This window comes from Triturus cristatus, chromosome 2_1 (genome assembly GCF_964204655.1).
Source record: "Triturus cristatus chromosome 2_1, aTriCri1.1, whole genome shotgun sequence".
Classification (NCBI taxonomy): Eukaryota; Metazoa; Chordata; class Amphibia; order Caudata; family Salamandridae; genus Triturus; species Triturus cristatus.
Window position 1 is genome coordinate 36,832,348 of NC_140581.1, and position 16,645 is coordinate 36,848,992.

Sequence of the window (16,645 nt, forward strand, 5' to 3'; positions counted from 1 at the left end):
TCAACTTCACCCTCTGACGTGTTAGTTTCAAAGCCCTGATGTTCAGTGAGTGATCTAAATACAAACCCCTGGTTGGCTCAAGTGACACGCATGGGGCCACTTAGTGGTTATTTTTTTTTACAGAACTCCCTCAACTGATAATGAGCTGTTTCCGACATCCATCATTTAGCATCTACATCTTGCATCTATTCACCCACCCATTCACACTTGCATCCATCCATGTGTGCTGCCACCACTACCCACCCATTCACACTTGCGTCCGTCCATGTTTGCTGCCACCCCTACCCACCCATTCACACGTGCATCCATCCATGTGTGCTGCCACAGCTAACCACCCACCCACCGCTGCATGCAGGCACGCCCATCCAACCATATATTCATCCAAGTATACACCTATAAATGTATCCATGCATCCATTCACCTACGCCCAAGCATTCACCCATCCATTCACACTTGCATCCATCCATGTGTGCTGCCACCCCTACCCACCCATTCACACTTGCATCCATCCATGTGTGCTGACACCCTACCCACACATTCACACTTGCACTCATCCACATGTGCTGCCACCCCTACCCATTCATTCACACTTGCATTCATCGATGTGTACTGCCACCCCTACACACCCATTCAAACTTGCATCCATTAATGTGTGCTGCCACAACTACCCACCCACCCACCCACTGCTGCATGCAGGCACGCCCATCCAACCATATATTCATCAAAGTATACACCTATAAACGTATCCATGCATCCATTCGCCCAAGCATTCACCCACCCATTCACACTTGCATCCATCCATGTGTGCTGCTACCCCCTACCCACCCATTCACACTTGCATCCGTCCATGTGTACTGCAACCCCTACACACCCATTTACACTTGCATCATTCCATGTGTGCTGCCACCCCTACCCACCCGTTCACACTTGCATCCATTCATGTGTGCTGCCACCCCTACCCACCCATTCACACTTGCATCCGTCCATATGTGCTGCCTCCCCTACCCACTCGTTCACACTTGCATCCATCCATGTGTGCTGCCACCCCTACACACCCATTCACACTTGCATTGCTCCATGTGTGCTGCCACCCCTACCCACACATTCACACTTGCATCCATCCATGTGAGCTGCCACCCCTACCCACCCATTCAAACTTGCACTCATCCACATGTGCTGCCACCCCTACCCACGCGTTCACACTTGCACCTGTCCATGTGTGCTGCCACTCCTACCCACCCATTCACTCTTGCATCTGTTCACTTGTGCTGCCACCCCTACCCACCCATTCACTCTTGCATCTGTCCACGTGTGCTGCCACCCTTACCACCCGTTCACACTTGCATCTGTCCACGTGTGCTGCCACACTTACCCACCCGTTCACACTTACATCTGTCCACGTATGCTGCCATCCCTACCCACTCGTTCACACTTGCATCCATCTATGTGTGCTGCCACCCCTACCCACCCATTCACACTTGCATCGATCCATGTGTGCTGCCACCCCTACCCACCCATTCACACTTGCATCAATCCGTATGTGCTGCTACCCCTACCCACCCATTCACACTTGCACTCATCCACATGTGCTGCCACTCCTACCCACCCGTTCGCACTTGCACTCATCCATGTGTGCTGCCACCCCTACCCACCCATTCACACTTGCATCCATCTACATGTGCTGCCACCCCTACCCACCCATTCACACTTGCATCCATCCACGTGTGCGGCCATTCCTACCCACCCATTCACTCTTGCATCTGTCCTCGTGTGCTGCCACCCCTACCCACCCATTCACTCTTGCATCCGTCCACATGTGCTGCCATCCCTACCCACCTGTTCACACTTGCATCCGCCCATGTGTGCTGCCACCCCTACCCACCCATTCACACTTGCATCCGTCCACGTGTGCTGCCACCCCTACCCACCCGTTCACACTTGCATCCATCCATGTGTGCTGCCACCCCTACCCACCCGTTCACACTTGCATTGATCCATGTGTGCTGCCACCGCTACCCACCCGTTCACACTTGCGTCCATCCATGTGTGCTGCCACCCCTACCCACCCGTTCACACTTGCATCCGTCCACGTGTGCTGCCACCCATACCCACCCATTCACACTTGCATCCATCCGTGTGTCCTGCCACCCCACCCACCTGTTCACACTTGCATCCGTCCACGTGTGCTGCCACCCCTACCCACCCGTTCACACTTGCATCCGTCCATGTGTGCTGCCACCCCTACCCACCCGTTCACACATGCACCTGTCCATGTGTGCTGCCACCCCTACCCACCCATTCACACTTGCACCCGTCCATGTGTGCTGCCACCCCTACCCACCCGTTCACACTTGTACCCGTCCAGGTATGCTGCCACCCCTACCCACCCATTCACACTTGCACCCATCCAAATGTGCTGCCACCCCTACCCACCCGTTCACACTTGCATCCATTCACGCGTGCTGCCACCCCTACCCACCCATTCACACTTGCATCCATCCATGTGTGCTGCCACCCCTACCCACCCATTCACACTTGCATCCATCAATGTGTGCTGACACCCTACCCACACATTCACACTTGCACTCATCCACATGTGCTGCCACCCCCTACCCACTCATTCACACTTGCATCCATCCATGTGTGCTGCCACCCTTACCCACCCACCCACCGCTGCATGCAGGCACGCCCATCCAGCCATATATTCATCCAAGTATACACCTATAAACATATTCATGCATCCATTTGCCTACGCCCAAGCATTCACCCATCCATTCACACTTGCATCCATCCATGTGTGCTGCCACCCCTACCCACCCATTCACACTTGCATCCATCAATGTGTGCTGACACCCTACCCACACATTCACACTTGCACTCATCCACATGTGCTGCCACCCTCTACCCACTCATTCACACTTGCATCCATCCATGTGTGCTCCTACCCCCTACCCACCCATTCACACTTGCATCCATCCATGTGTGCTGCCACCCCTACCCACCCGTTCACACTTGCATCCATTCATGTGTGCTGCCACCCCTACCCACCCATTCACACTTGCATCTGTCCATATGTGCTGCCTCCCCTACCCACTCGTTCACACTTGCATCCATCCATGTGTGCTGCCACCCCTACACACCCATTCACACTTGCATTGCTCCATGTGTGCTGCCACCCCTACCCACACATTCACACTTGCATCCATCCGTGTGAGCTGCCACCCCTACCCACCCATTCAAACTTGCACTCATCCACATGTGCTGCCACCCCTATCCACGCGTTCACACTTGCACCTGTCCATGTGTGCTGCCACTCCTACCCACCCATTCACTCTTGCATCTGTTCACTTGTGCTGCCACCCCTACCCACCCATTCACACTTGTACCCGTCCAGGTATGCTGCCACCCCTACCCACCCATTCACACTTGCACCCATCCAAATGTGCTGCCACCCCTACCCACCCGTTCACACTTGCATCCATTCACGCGTGCTGCCACCCCTACCCACCCATTCACACTTGCATCCATCCATGTGTGCTGCCACCCCTACCCACCCATTCACACTTGCATCCATCAATGTGTGCTGACACCCTACCCACACATTCACACTTGCACTCATCCACATGTGCTGCCACCCCCTACCCACTCATTCACACTTGCATCCATCCATGTGTGCTGCCACCCTTACCCACCCACCCACCGCTGCATGCAGGCACGCCCATCCAGCCATATATTCATCCAAGTATACACCTATAAACATATTCATGCATCCATTTGCCTACGCCCAAGCATTCACCCATCCAGTCACACTTGCATCCATCCATGTGTGCTGCCACCCCTACCCACCCATTCACACTTGCATCCATCAATGTGTGCTGACACCCTACCCACACATTCACACTTGCACTCATCCACATGTGCTGCCACCCTCTACCCACTCATTCACACTTGCATCCATCCATGTGTGCTCCTACCCCCTACCCACCCATTCACCCTTGCATCCATCCATGTGTGCTGCCACCCCTACCCACCCGTTCACACTTGCATCCATTCATGTGTGCTGCCACCCCTACCCACCCATTCACACTTGCATCTGTCCATATGTGCTGCCTCCCCTACCCACTCGTTCACACTTGCATCCATCCATGTGTGCTGCCACCCCTACACACCCATTCACACTTGCATTGCTCCATGTGTGCTGCCACCCCTACCCACACATTCACACTTGCATCCATCCGTGTGAGCTGCCACCCCTACCCACCCATTCAAACTTGCACTCATCCACATGTGCTGCCACCCCTATCCACGCGTTCACACTTGCACCTGTCCATGTGTGCTGCCACTCCTACCCACCCATTCACTCTTGCATCTGTTCACTTGTGCTGCCACCCCTACCCACCCATTCACTCTTGCATCCGTCCATGTGTGCTGCCACCCTTACCCACCCATTCACACTTGCATCTGTCCACGTGTGCTGCCACCCTTACCCACCCGTTCACACTTACATCTGTCCACGTATGCTGCCATCCCTACCCACCCGTTCACACTTGCATCGATCCATGTGTGCTGCCACCCCTACCCACCCATTCACACTTGCATCAATCCGTATGTGCTGCTACCCCTACCCACCCATTCACACTTGCACTCATCCACATGTGCTGCCACTCCTACCCACCCGTTCGCACTTGCACTCATCCATGTGTACTGCCACCCCTACCCACCCATTCACACTTGCATCCGTCCACGTGTGCTGCCACCCCTACCCACCCGTTCACACTTGCACCCATCTGTGTGTCCTGCCACCCCACCCACCCATTCACACTTGCATCGATCCATGTGTGCTGCCACCCCTACCCACCCATTCACACTTGCATCAATCCGTATGTGCTGCTACCCCTACCCACCCATTCACACTTGCACTCATCCACATGTGCTGCCACTCCTACCCACCCGTTCGCACTTGCACTCATCCATGTGTACTGCCACCCCTACCCACCCATTCATACTTGCATCCATCTACATGTGCTGCCACCCCTACCCACCCATTCACACTTGTATCCATCCACGTGTGCTGCCATCCCTATCCACCCATTCACATTTGCATCCATCCATGTGTGCTGTCACCCCTACCCACCCGTTCACACATGCACCTGTCCATGTGTGCTGCCACCCCTACCCACCCATTCACACTTGCACCCGTCCATGTGTGCTGCCACCCCTACCCACCCGTTCACACTTGTACCCGTCCAGGTGTGCTGCCACCCCTACCCACCCATTCACACTTGCACCCATCCAAATGTGCTGCCACCCCTACCCACCCGTTCCCACTTGCATCCATCCACGCGTGCTGCCACCCCTACCCACCCATTCACACTTGCATCCATCTATGTGTGCTGCCACCCTTACCCACCCACCCACCGCTGCATGCAGGCATGCCCATCCAGCCATATATTCATCCAAGTATACACCTAAAAACATATTCATGCATCCATTTGCCTACGCCCAATCATTCACCCACCCATTCACACTTGCATCCATCCATGTGTGCTGCCACCCCTACCCACCCATTCACACTTGCAACCATCCATGTGTACTGCCACCTGTTAGACGGACCGGGAGGGTCGGCCGAGGACAAGGGGAGAGGTCTCCGGGGAGAGCCGTCTCCAGCGATCGTACAGACAAATAACTTCCCCCCCCACAGACAGATACCACACAAGGAGATGAGTTAGCGTTCTTTATAAGCACTTCTTAAGGTACGATGAAAAGGTACAAGGAGGTCTGGACTCAGGGGTCCCCTCGATTCAAGTCTCTCAAGATGGGGAAAGGGGGTAGCGGGACAGTCTGGTTACCAGTCTGGTAGTTGAGATGGTATGGTGGGTAGCTCACAATCCTCGAGCTTGGTGGTCTAGCTGGTACGGGCCGCGGCAGCGCCAGCAGGTCCCGGTGAAGATGGTCGATACACGGTCCGCGGCAGCGCCAGCAGGTCCCAGTGAAGATGGTCGAGGTACGGTCCGCGGCAGCGCCAGCAGGTCCCGGTGAAGGTGGTCGTTACAACAGGCCGCGGCAGCGCCAGCAGGTCCCAACGAGGATGGATGTTGCAGAAGGCCGCGGCAGCGCCAGCAGGCAGGACGATAGTTCGCAAGATAGGGCTAAGGCAGCGCCAGTAGTCCGTCAAGGCTGAGTTCTCTCGGTGTCTCTCGACTCCAGGATACAACTGCCTTCCTGCTCCGGAGCTGCTCCAGTTATAGGGCAGGCGCCCTTTGATGTCCGGACCCTCGCACTTGGAGGTCGGAGGGTCCGGGATGAAGGTGTCCAGACACCCAGCGGGGGGGTGGAGCCGGTGCCTGGGGAAGCTGGAGGCGATCGTCACCTGGTGGGGGAGAGTCCTTGGCGCTTCGTTCTCCCATTGACCTGCCAAGTGGTCCGCTCACCTCCTGGGGGGATGGTGGTGCCGGGATGTCGGGGCCGGCCAGGCCCAGGGTTAGGGTCGGGTGGAGGCCACGCGGCCTCGTGGCGCAGGGCCCAAGATGGCGGCTTGACCCGGCCGAGGGAGCCGGTGGTGGCTTGGGCCCGGGTTACATGGAGGTCCGAGGGCAGGAGTTCCGTCGGGAGACGGGGTGCGGGTGATTCTCGTGGGTCACGCCTGGCGGGCCGGGGCTTGGGCCCTGTCATGTGGGGAGGGAGCAAGCCCTTCGTGTGGCCTGTCCAACATGCGTCCCCCCCAGCTGAAGGCGGGGAGAGTCACCCATCTTCTTGGGGACTCTCCTCGTCGAGGCGTAAGAAGCGTGACAGGCCATCTGCGTTGGCGTGGTCTTGGCCCGGTCGGTGCTCCACGGTGAAGTCCATTCCCTGCAGGGAGATGGACCAGCGCAATAGTTTTGGGTTCTCCCCCCGCATCTGCATCAGCCACTGCAGGGGTCTATGGTCGGTTTGTACCCGGAAGTGGGTACCGAAGAGATAGGGCCGGAGCTTTTTGAGGGCCCACACCACTGCGAAGGCCTCCCTCTTGATTGTGCTCCAGCGCTGTTCTCGGGCCAGGAGACGTCGGCTGATGAAGGCCACCGGCTGGTCATGACCCTCGGGGTTCACTTGGGAAAGAACCGCTCCGATGCCGTGGTCGGAGGCGTCTGTCTGTACCACGAATTCCCGACTGTAATCGGGGGCCTGGAGCACAGGGGCGGTGCACAGGGCGGCCTTCAGCTTTTCGAAGGCCGCTTGACAATCGGGGGTCCAGTTAATCCGCTTCGGTTGGTTCTTGGACGTGAGACCCGTGAGGGGCCCCACAATGCTGCCGTAGTCCCTCACGAACCGCCGGTAGTAGCCGGTGAGCCCCAAGAAGGCTCGGACTTCGGTCTGGGTGACGGGGGGCTGCCAGGACTGGATGGCAGCAATTTTAAGTTGCAGTGGGGCCACCAGCCCGCTTCCCACCTGGTGCCCCAGGTAGGTCACGGACCCTTGACCAATTTGGCATTTGCCGGCCTTAATCGTGAGGCCGGCCCGCTGGAGGGCCTGTAGGACTTCCTGGAGGTGGAGGGGGTGGTCGGACCAGTGGCGGCTGTATACAGCGATATCGTCCAGGTAGGCAGCGCTGAACTCTTCGAGCCCCGCCAAGACCTGGTTCACAAGACGTTGAAATGTAGCGGGGCGTTCTTCATGCCGAAGGGCATGACCTTGAAGTGGTAGTGGCCATCGGGGGTAGAGAAAGCGGACCGTTCTTGAGCCCGGGGCGTGAGACCGATCTGCCAGTAGCCCGCTGTTAGGTCGAAGATACTGAGGTAGCGGGCGGCCCCCAGCCGGTCGATCAATTCATCCGCTCGGGGGATAGGATGAGCGTCGGTTCGGGTGACAGCGTTCAAGCCCCGGTAGTCGACGCAGAATCTCAGTTCAGGTGTGGTGCCGGGGGCAGCGGCTTTGGGGACCAATACAACCGGGCTGGCCCAGGGACTGTCCGAGGGCTCGATGACCCCGATCGTGAGCATTTTGGCCACTTCCTCTTGTATGCAGGCCCGTACCCGATCTGGTACGCGGTAGGCCCGGTGTCGGATAGGGGGACTGTCCCCGGTGTCCACGTCGTGCAAGCACCAAGGGGTGACCCCGGGAGTGAGGGAGAACAGTGAAGCGAACCGCAGCAGGAGGTCCCGGCAGCCCTGGCGTTGCTCTGGGGTGAGGGCATCGGAGAGCCGGACCCCGTCCACGGAACCGTCGTTCTCCTGAGTCTTCAGGAGATCCGGGAGGGGTTCGGAGTCCTCCTCTGCCCCACTGTCCGTAGCCATCAGGAGGCTGAGTTCTGAGCGCACAAAGTGTGGTTTGAGTCTGTTGGTGTGGAGGACCCGAAGGGGGTTCCGGGGGGTCCCCATGTCGATGAGGTAAGTGACGGGGCTTTTGCGCTCGACCACCTTGAAGGGCCCCGTCCACTTATCTTGCAAGGCACATGGTTCGGTGGGGGACATCACCCACACTTGTTGACCAGGTTCGAACTCGACGGAGGAGGCATTGTGATCATACCATCTCTTCATGTCTTCCTGGCTGGCCTCGAGGTTCGCCTTGGCCATCTCCCTGAAGCGCCGGGTCTGATTGCGGAGGGCCAGGAGGTACTTGAAGACGTCTGGAGGGGTCTTTAGGGGGGCCATCTCCAAACCTTCTTTGACTAGGCTGAGGGGTCCTCGCACAGGGTGCCCGTACAGGAGTTCGAAAGGGCTAAAACCGAGGGACTTCTGGGGAACTTCTCGGTAGGCGAAGAGGAGGCACGGGAGTAGTACATCCCACTGGCGACGGAGGGGCTCTTCCAATCCCCCAATCATCCCCTTGAGGGTGCGGTTGAATCGCTCCACTAGTCCGTTCCCTTGGGGGTGATAGGGGGTCGTGAATCGGTAGGTGACCCCGCACTGTTGCCAGAGGGACTTCATGTATTTTGAGATGAAGTTCGTGCCTCGGTCGTTGACGACTTCTCGGGGGAAGCCCACCCGGGAGAAGATCCCCATTAGGGCCCGGCCAACCACCGGGGCTGTTACAGTTCGTAGAGGCACCGCCTCGGGGTAGCGGGTGGCGTGATCCACCAGTACCAGGATGAACCTATGTCCTTGTGCCGTGCGGGGGTCCAGGGGCCCCACAATGTCTATTCCTACCCTCTCGAACGGGGTAGTGACCACTGGGAAGGGTTGTAGAGGGGCTTTCAGCTTACGGCCACTCTTCCCGCTGGCCTGGCACGTGGGGCAGGACCGGCAGTGGTTCAGGACGTCGTTCCGCATCTTCGGCCAGAAAAAGTGGGTCACTAGGCGACTGTAAGTTTTGTCTTGGCCCAGGTGTCCAGCCAGGGGGACATCGTGGGCCAGGTTGAGCAGGAAGTCTCTGAAGCGGAGAGGTACCACCAGTACTCGACCGGCCCCTAGCTCTGCGATTCTCTGTTCGCTGTATAGCAGGTCGTTCTCCCAGTAGACCCAGTGAGTTCCGGTGGAGTCCCCTGCGCTCTGGGCGCTGGCTTGTTGGCGGAGTCCCTCGAGGGAGGGGCAGGTCTTTTGCTCCTGGCGGAACTGTTCTTGGGTGGGCCCCCCTTCTTGACGCCACTGAGCCAGGCCGGGGAAGTCCTGGGGTTGCGCGTCCCCTTCGGCCGTTGGTTCCAGGTGGTTGGCCTCGTCGTTGTCTTCTGCTGGGGCGACCGGGGGCGGAGGTGCCGGCCATTCCGGTTCTTCTGGTCGGGGGACGGCACGGGCGGTCATGGACCGGGTGGTTACGCAGGCCCAGTCCGGGAGGCCCAGCATCCCCAGGTGCTCTCTTCTCTCGACGGTGGCCCACGGGGAACTCTCAAGGTCATTCCCCAGGAGGCAGTCCACGGGGGCATCATCCCGGACCGTCACTTTCAACAGGCCGGAGACCCCTCCCCATTCGAAGGGGACGCAGGCCATTTGACACAGACTTTCGGAATTGTCGGCTGAGCGGACGGGGCAGAGAATGTTCGGCAGGATCTGCTCGGGTTTCACCAGGTGACAGCGGACGGCCGTCACACTGGCGCCTGTGTCACGTAAGGCCTCGGCCCGATGCCCATTAATGGTCACCCACTGACCGTATTTCCTGGTGTTGGCGGGTAGGGGAGCCCGCGGGACTATGTCTTTTCCCCCTAGGCACGCTAGAACCATGGCGGCCGGTTCCCACTCTTGCTGGGCCGGCTCATACTCTTCCTGTTCCTCTGATAGTCGTTCTTCCCCCAGGGCGGCGGCAGCTACCTGGCGGGGCTTGGGCGTTTGGTTCTGCGGGCAGCTCGGGTCATTGGCGTAATGGCCGACTCGTTGGCATCGGTGGCACGTGACATTGGCTCGGAACCCTGGCCGTATCGGGGGGTTTCCCCGGCCGGCCGGGGGCGGGGTGCTGGCCACGGGTGTTGCCGGGAGGGTGTCTCTCCCTCGCCCCTGGCCTCCTCCTCCTCCTCCCCGAGGACGGTGCTGGCCTTGGTTGCTTCGGTTCTGCTCGTGTGGTCCTCTCCGGCCCACTCGGGTGCTTTCCCATCGGTCAGCTTCAGCGGCGAGCTGCCGGGGGTCAGTCAATTTACTGTCGAGGAGGTGCTGCCTGAGCTCGACGAAACAGTTGTTCGACAGGTGTTCCCATACCATAAGGTTAAAGAGTTGTTCGTAGGTCGTTACATGGCTCCCCTTGATCCAACCCTCGAAGGCTCGGCTGAAATAGTTTACGTACTCCACCCAAGTTGTACCCGGGATCCGGGTGCAATCTCTGAACCTCTGGCGGTACATCTCGGGTGTGAGGCCGTAGCGGGTGAGGAGGGCAGCCTTCATGTGGTCGTAGGACGACATTTGGTGATCTGGGAGCTGCAACAGGGCATCGCGACCTTCGTTGACGAACCTCCCCCATAGTCCGGCTCCCCAATCACTCCGGTCGATCCGGTGGGAGGTCATGGCGATCTCGTAGGCTTTGAACCACTGCTGTATGTCGTCTTCTCGGACATACTCTCGGACAACATCCTTGGGGATGTGGACTTTTTTCTCGGTTGTCCCTGGGGTGTGCGGACGCTCAGGCACCCCCGGTTCTGTATTCTGTTTCCGAAGTTCTATTTCCGCCAGTTTGCGCTCGTGTTCGAGTGTTATTTTTTTTTCCTCAAGCTCTCTCTGTCTCTGTTTTTCTTCTCGTTCCTCTCGGAGCCGCAGATGCTCTAGATTTAGTTTCTGCTCGGCTAGTTTCAGTTCACCGTCCATCTTGAGTCGTGCCATTTCCAATTCGTGTAATCTGGACCTTTCTCTTTCCTGGATCTCCTCCTGCGAGAGGCCCGTTCCCCGCTCCTCGGGAGCCGTGGCGTTCCCCTCTGGTGCGACACTGTTTTGGTCGGAGGGTCCGGCGATCCCAGTTTCTGCCCACGACTCAAGGGCGCGCTTCAAATCATCTTTGGTACTCAGGCCGGTGGTAGCAATGCCTAGTTCCATGCAGAATTGTTTAAGTTCGCGGTGGCTATATTCTTCCAACTTATCCATTTGGAACTTTTCAGTGGAACCGCTCTCTTTGGCTGACATCGTGGTTTTGTCGTGGGGTGAGCTACTCTCTGTACGATTACGCGTTGATTCGGATCGCGCCGCTGGCCACCAATGTTAGACGGACCGGGAGGGTCGGCCGAGGACAAGGGGAAAGGTCTCCGGGGAGAGCCGTCTCCAGCGATCGTACAGACAAATAACTTCCCCCCCCACAGACAGATACCACACAAGGAGATGAGTTAGCGTTCTTTATAAGCACTTCTTAAGGTACGATGAAAAGGTACAAGGAGGTCTGGACTCAGGGGTCCCCTCGATTCAAGTCTCTCAAGATGGGGAAAGGGGGTAGCGGGACAGTCTGGTTTCCAGTCTGGTAGTTGAGATGGTATGGTGGGTAGCTCACAATCCTCGAGCTTGGTGGTCTAGCTGGTACGGGCCGCGGCAGCGCCAGCAGGTCCCGGTGAAGATGGTCGATACACGGTCCGCGGCAGCGCCAGCAGGTCCCAGTGAAGATGGTCGAGGTACGGTCCGCGGCAGCGCCAGCAGGTCCCGGTGAAGGTGGTCGTTACAACAGGCCGCGGCAGCGCCAGCAGGTCCCGACGAGGATGGATGTTGCAGAAGGCCGCGGCAGAGCCAGCAGGCAGGACGATAGTTCGCAAGATAGGGCTACGGCAGCGCCAGTAGTCCGTCAAGGCTGAGTTCTCTCGGTGTCTCTCGACTCCAGGATACAACTGCCTTCCTGCTCCGGAGCTGCTCCAGTTATAGGGCAGGCGCCCTTTGATGTCCGGACCCTCGCACTTGGAGGTCGGAGGGTCCGGGATGAAGGTGTCCAGACACCCAGCGGGGGGGTGGAGCCGGTGCCTGGGGAAGCTGGAGGCGATCGTCACCTGGTGGGGGAGAGTCCTTGGCGCTTCGTTCTCCCATTGACCTGCCAAGTGGTCCGCTCACCTCCTGGGGGGATGGTGGTGCCGGGATGTCGGGGCCGGCCAGGCCCAGGGTTAGGGTCGGGTGGAGGCCACGCGGCCTCGTGGCGCAGGGCCCAAGATGGCGGCTTGACCCGGCCGAGGGAGCCGGTGGTGGCTTGGGCCCGGGTTACATGGAGGTCCGAGGGCAGGAGTTCCGTCGGGAGACGGGGTGCGGGTGATTCTCGTGGGTCACGCCTGGCGGGCCGGGGCTTGGGCCCTGTCATGTGGGGAGGGAGCAAGCCCTTCGTGTGGCCTGTCCAACACCACCCCTACCCACCCATTCACACTTGCACCCATCCAAATGTGTACTGCCACCCCTACCCACCCGTTCAAACTTGCATCCATCCATGTGTGCTGCCACCCCTACCCACCCATTCACACTTGCAACCGTCCATGTGTACTGCCACCCCTACCCACCCATTCACACTTGCACCCATCCAAATGTGTACTGCCACCCCTACCCACCCATTGTCACTTGCACTCATCCACGTTTGCTGCCACCGCTACCCTCCCGTTCACACTTGCATCCATCCATGTGTGCTGCCACCCCTACCCACCCATTCACACTTGCATCCATCCACGTTTGCTGCCACCTCTACCCACCCATTCACACTTGCATCCATCCATGTGTGCTGCCACCCTTACTCACCCACCCACCGCTGCATGCAGGTACGCCCATCCATATATTCATCCAAGTATACACCTGTCAACTATAAACGTCTACAACTAATGCTAGTGCTCGCTAGGCATAGGGTAGCTATAACCTGGATGGGGCAGAGGGGCCCAGAAGTGCCCAGCTGGCTTAAAGATGTCCGAGAGTGGGCCCTAGCCGAAGAAACACACATGCAACTCACCCGAAGGGACGAGAAGCTGCAAGAAGACCTCATAGTTTGGCGGGAATTGTGTTCCTCTGGGTTGGCGGAGAGGGAGTCCTCCTCGCAGGATACAGCTGATGGCGAGGAGAGTGGGTTGGATGTAGAAAGTGGGCCTCCCCTTGCCACGGAGTGCGAGGACTGACCCCAGTTATATGCACATTGGGAATCACTGCCATACCCCATGCTCCCTCCTCACTGTAATATGCTTCTGAACACTTATGTGACCCCATGGTACCTTCTCCCCCGAATGCGACCATCTGTGCTACGTGCCCTTGATAATATCAACAATATGTCTATGTACGCTGTATTGATGTCGATTTGTTTCTGCATTTGTATAATGCAAATTGAAAAATAAAGTAAAAAAAAAAAAACTATAAACGTATCCAATAATCCACCACATAACTACTATGTGCATGTCCTTTGTCACCATATGTATGAATGTGTGAGTTTGTGTGTGTGTGTGCGTGTGTATGCGTGTGTGTGCGTGTGTGCGTGCGTGTGTGTGTGCTTGTGTGTGTGTGCGCGTGTGTAATTGCCATTGGTTAAAATAAGCTCGTCCTATTGGCTTTTCTACTGATTGTCTTATATACAACATTTGCCTTATAGCTCTCAGGAGGGCACAGATTCAGTTTAGAATAAGATACAGCCTCGTTGTTCATAATCTTTGCCTTCACAAATGTAATAAAGTCTTCATGAACAATAGAAAGACAAAGTCAGCATTATTCATTCGTTTAAAGTCCTTTCAGGGTACACCATGAACCGAGGAGTAGAAACAGCACATCTCCAACCTCAAGGCCAGGCTAGAAAACACGAGCAGCCCTGGCACGTGCTGTCCCATAGCAGCCCGCATGCAGTGCAGAGGGGGAAAGACCAGTACGGGAGCCCCTCTAGCTCAAACAAGACCGAGGGCTTCCACAGCCCTTCGAAGACATTCAGAACAAGCATTTACAATGCAATATGTCTCGCAATGACATTATTTTGAGCTATTGGCATTGTAAGTGTGATTGTTTTTCAATAATCAAATGGTGTAATGCAAAATGGCAACAGCTCACTTTGTTGTAACTGCAAAATCTATTGCATTGCATTTGTACTAGTGTGAGTTTTGTATTGTAAATGGTACTGGCTTTTATTAATGTGATATTTTTTTATCACATTAATCTAATGCATTAGCAGCCCTCAGACCAGGAGCTCAGCAGTCCTCACACCAGGAGCTGAGCATCCCTCACACCAGGAGCTGAGCATCCCTCACACCAGGAGCTCAGCAGCCTTCACACCAGGAGCTCAGCAGCCTTCACACCAGGAGCTCAGCAGCCTTCACACCAGGAGCTCAGCAGCCTTCACACCAGGAGCTGAGCATCCCTCACACCAGGAGCTCAGCAGCCTTCACACCAGGAGCTCAGCAGCCCTCAGACAAGGAACTCAGCATCCCTCTGACCAGGAGCTCAGCAGCCCTCACACCAGGAGCTCAGCAGCCCTCACACCAGGAGCTCAGCAGCCCTCAGACCAGGAGCTCAGCAGCCCTGAGACCAGGAGCTCAGCAGCCTTCACACCAGGAGCTCAGCAGCCTTCACACCAGGAGCTCAGCAGCCCTCACACCCGGAGCTCAGCAGCCCTCGGGCCAGGAGCTCAGCAGCCCTCAGACCAAGAGCTCAGCAGCCCTCACACCAGGAGCTCAGCAGCCCTCAGACCAGGAGCTCAGCATCCCTGAGACCAGGAGCTCAGCATCCCTGAGACCAGGAGCTCAGCAGCCCTCACACCAGGAGCTCAGCAGTCCTCACACCAGGAGCTCAGCAGCCCTCAGACCAGGAGCTCAGCAGCCCTGAGACCAGGAGCTCAGCAGCCTTCACACCAGGAGCTCAGCAGTCCTCACACCAGGAGCTCAGCAGCCCTCACACCCGGAGCTCAGCAGCCCTCAGGCCCGGAGCTCAGCAGCCCTCAGGCCAGGAGCTCAGCAGCCCTCAGACCAGGAGCTCAGCAGCCTTCACACCAGGAGCTCAGCAGTCCTCACACCAGGAGCTCAGCAGCCCTCACACCCGGAGCTCAGCAGCCCTCAGGCCCGGAGCTCAGCAGCCCTCAGGCCAGGAGCTCAGCAGCCCTCAGACCAAGAGCTCAGCACCCGTTAAGACCAGAGCGTCTTAGACCCACAGACGAGCTGCAGAACACTGGGCAGAATAGTACAGTTTACAGCGCCTTACCCCCACAGATGAGCTGCAAAAAACCTGGCAGCCTGGGAAAGTATAAAGGAGCCAGAGATAAAGATGCAGGAGCTGCATTAAAGCAAAAGAAGACAAAATATACTATTGTATTAATGCCCACTAAATGACCATACAGCAGTCGGACATGAAAAGTAAGACTACTGAAACCTACAATCATGATGCAGCAAATTAACTGTGAAATCTATAAACCAAAAAAGAGACAATTGAACCCTTGGTGATGCTGGACAACATGTCGTAGGGTGGCCTTAACAGTGCTTTGAGGTCTGGCCTCACGGTACAGCTGTCTACTTACATACAGAAAGCTCTTGGCCGCTGCCCGGCACTGCTGGTGGTACTGCAGGTATGTGGTGGTCTCCCAGCGGCCATCTCTCTTCACCGCCATTGCTGGACGGTCGCCGAAGCGCTGGACAGCGTCCTGAAACATCTGGAGTGTGGTGACCGGTGGCTCTGAGGCCGGCCCCGTCTCTTCCATGCGCAGCTTCACCGCTCCATCCCTCCGGGTGGTCCATAAGCTGTCTGCTGGAGCCAGGTTTGGCTGGATGGGCCTGCTTGTGGTCCCAAGGGGGCGTCCTTTGAGAGCTAAGAAGGGGAGTGGTATGAAAGAAGGACATCAAACTCAGAGACAAACTCTGCTACAAACATATCCTACATCGGGTCCACAAATATGTAGCTATGGGTTTATTTTATGATTCAACACTTTTTATTGAGTTATATCAACTTTAGACATTAGCAGTTATTTTTTTCAACAACGTGTTTTGTAAATGTTGTTGGAATGAATTCCAGACAGTGTTAGAAAACAGTGTTTTCCAATTCGAAACAAAAAAGATGTTTAAAAATCTTAGTGGGCAGGTTTGAAAGAATTTGGAAGCCATAAGTATGAGCAATAAAGTGTAAATGGTTGAACACACACATGATGATGAAGCATGACTACCCTCAGTATGTGTGAGGGCCCCTGTTCCTAAGGAAGTATCCCCCACCTTATCTCCTGGTAGATCTTCATCCCTCTATAAGAACTGCATGCCTCTCTTTGACAAGTCAGTAGTAGGGGCAGTGTGCTGGACCCCCTTAAGCCCTAGTCTCCCCTTTTTTTGTTTAATTTATTATTTAAAAATGTATAACCA

The 16,645-nt window shown here is 56.7% G+C and overlaps 1 protein-coding gene across 1 annotated transcript in view; it reads right to left on the minus strand.

Annotated features, from left to right (window-relative positions):
* LOC146863666 (long-chain-fatty-acid--CoA ligase ACSBG2-like) overlaps positions 1-16,645 on the minus strand; it is a 386,688-nt gene that overhangs the window by 256,231 nt on the left and 113,812 nt on the right. The window contains exon 4 of the mRNA XM_085627762.1: positions 15,817-16,103. Coding sequence (XP_085483888.1) covers positions 15,817-16,103 — 287 coding nt within the window. The remainder of the gene's footprint in view (positions 1-15,816; positions 16,104-16,645) is intronic.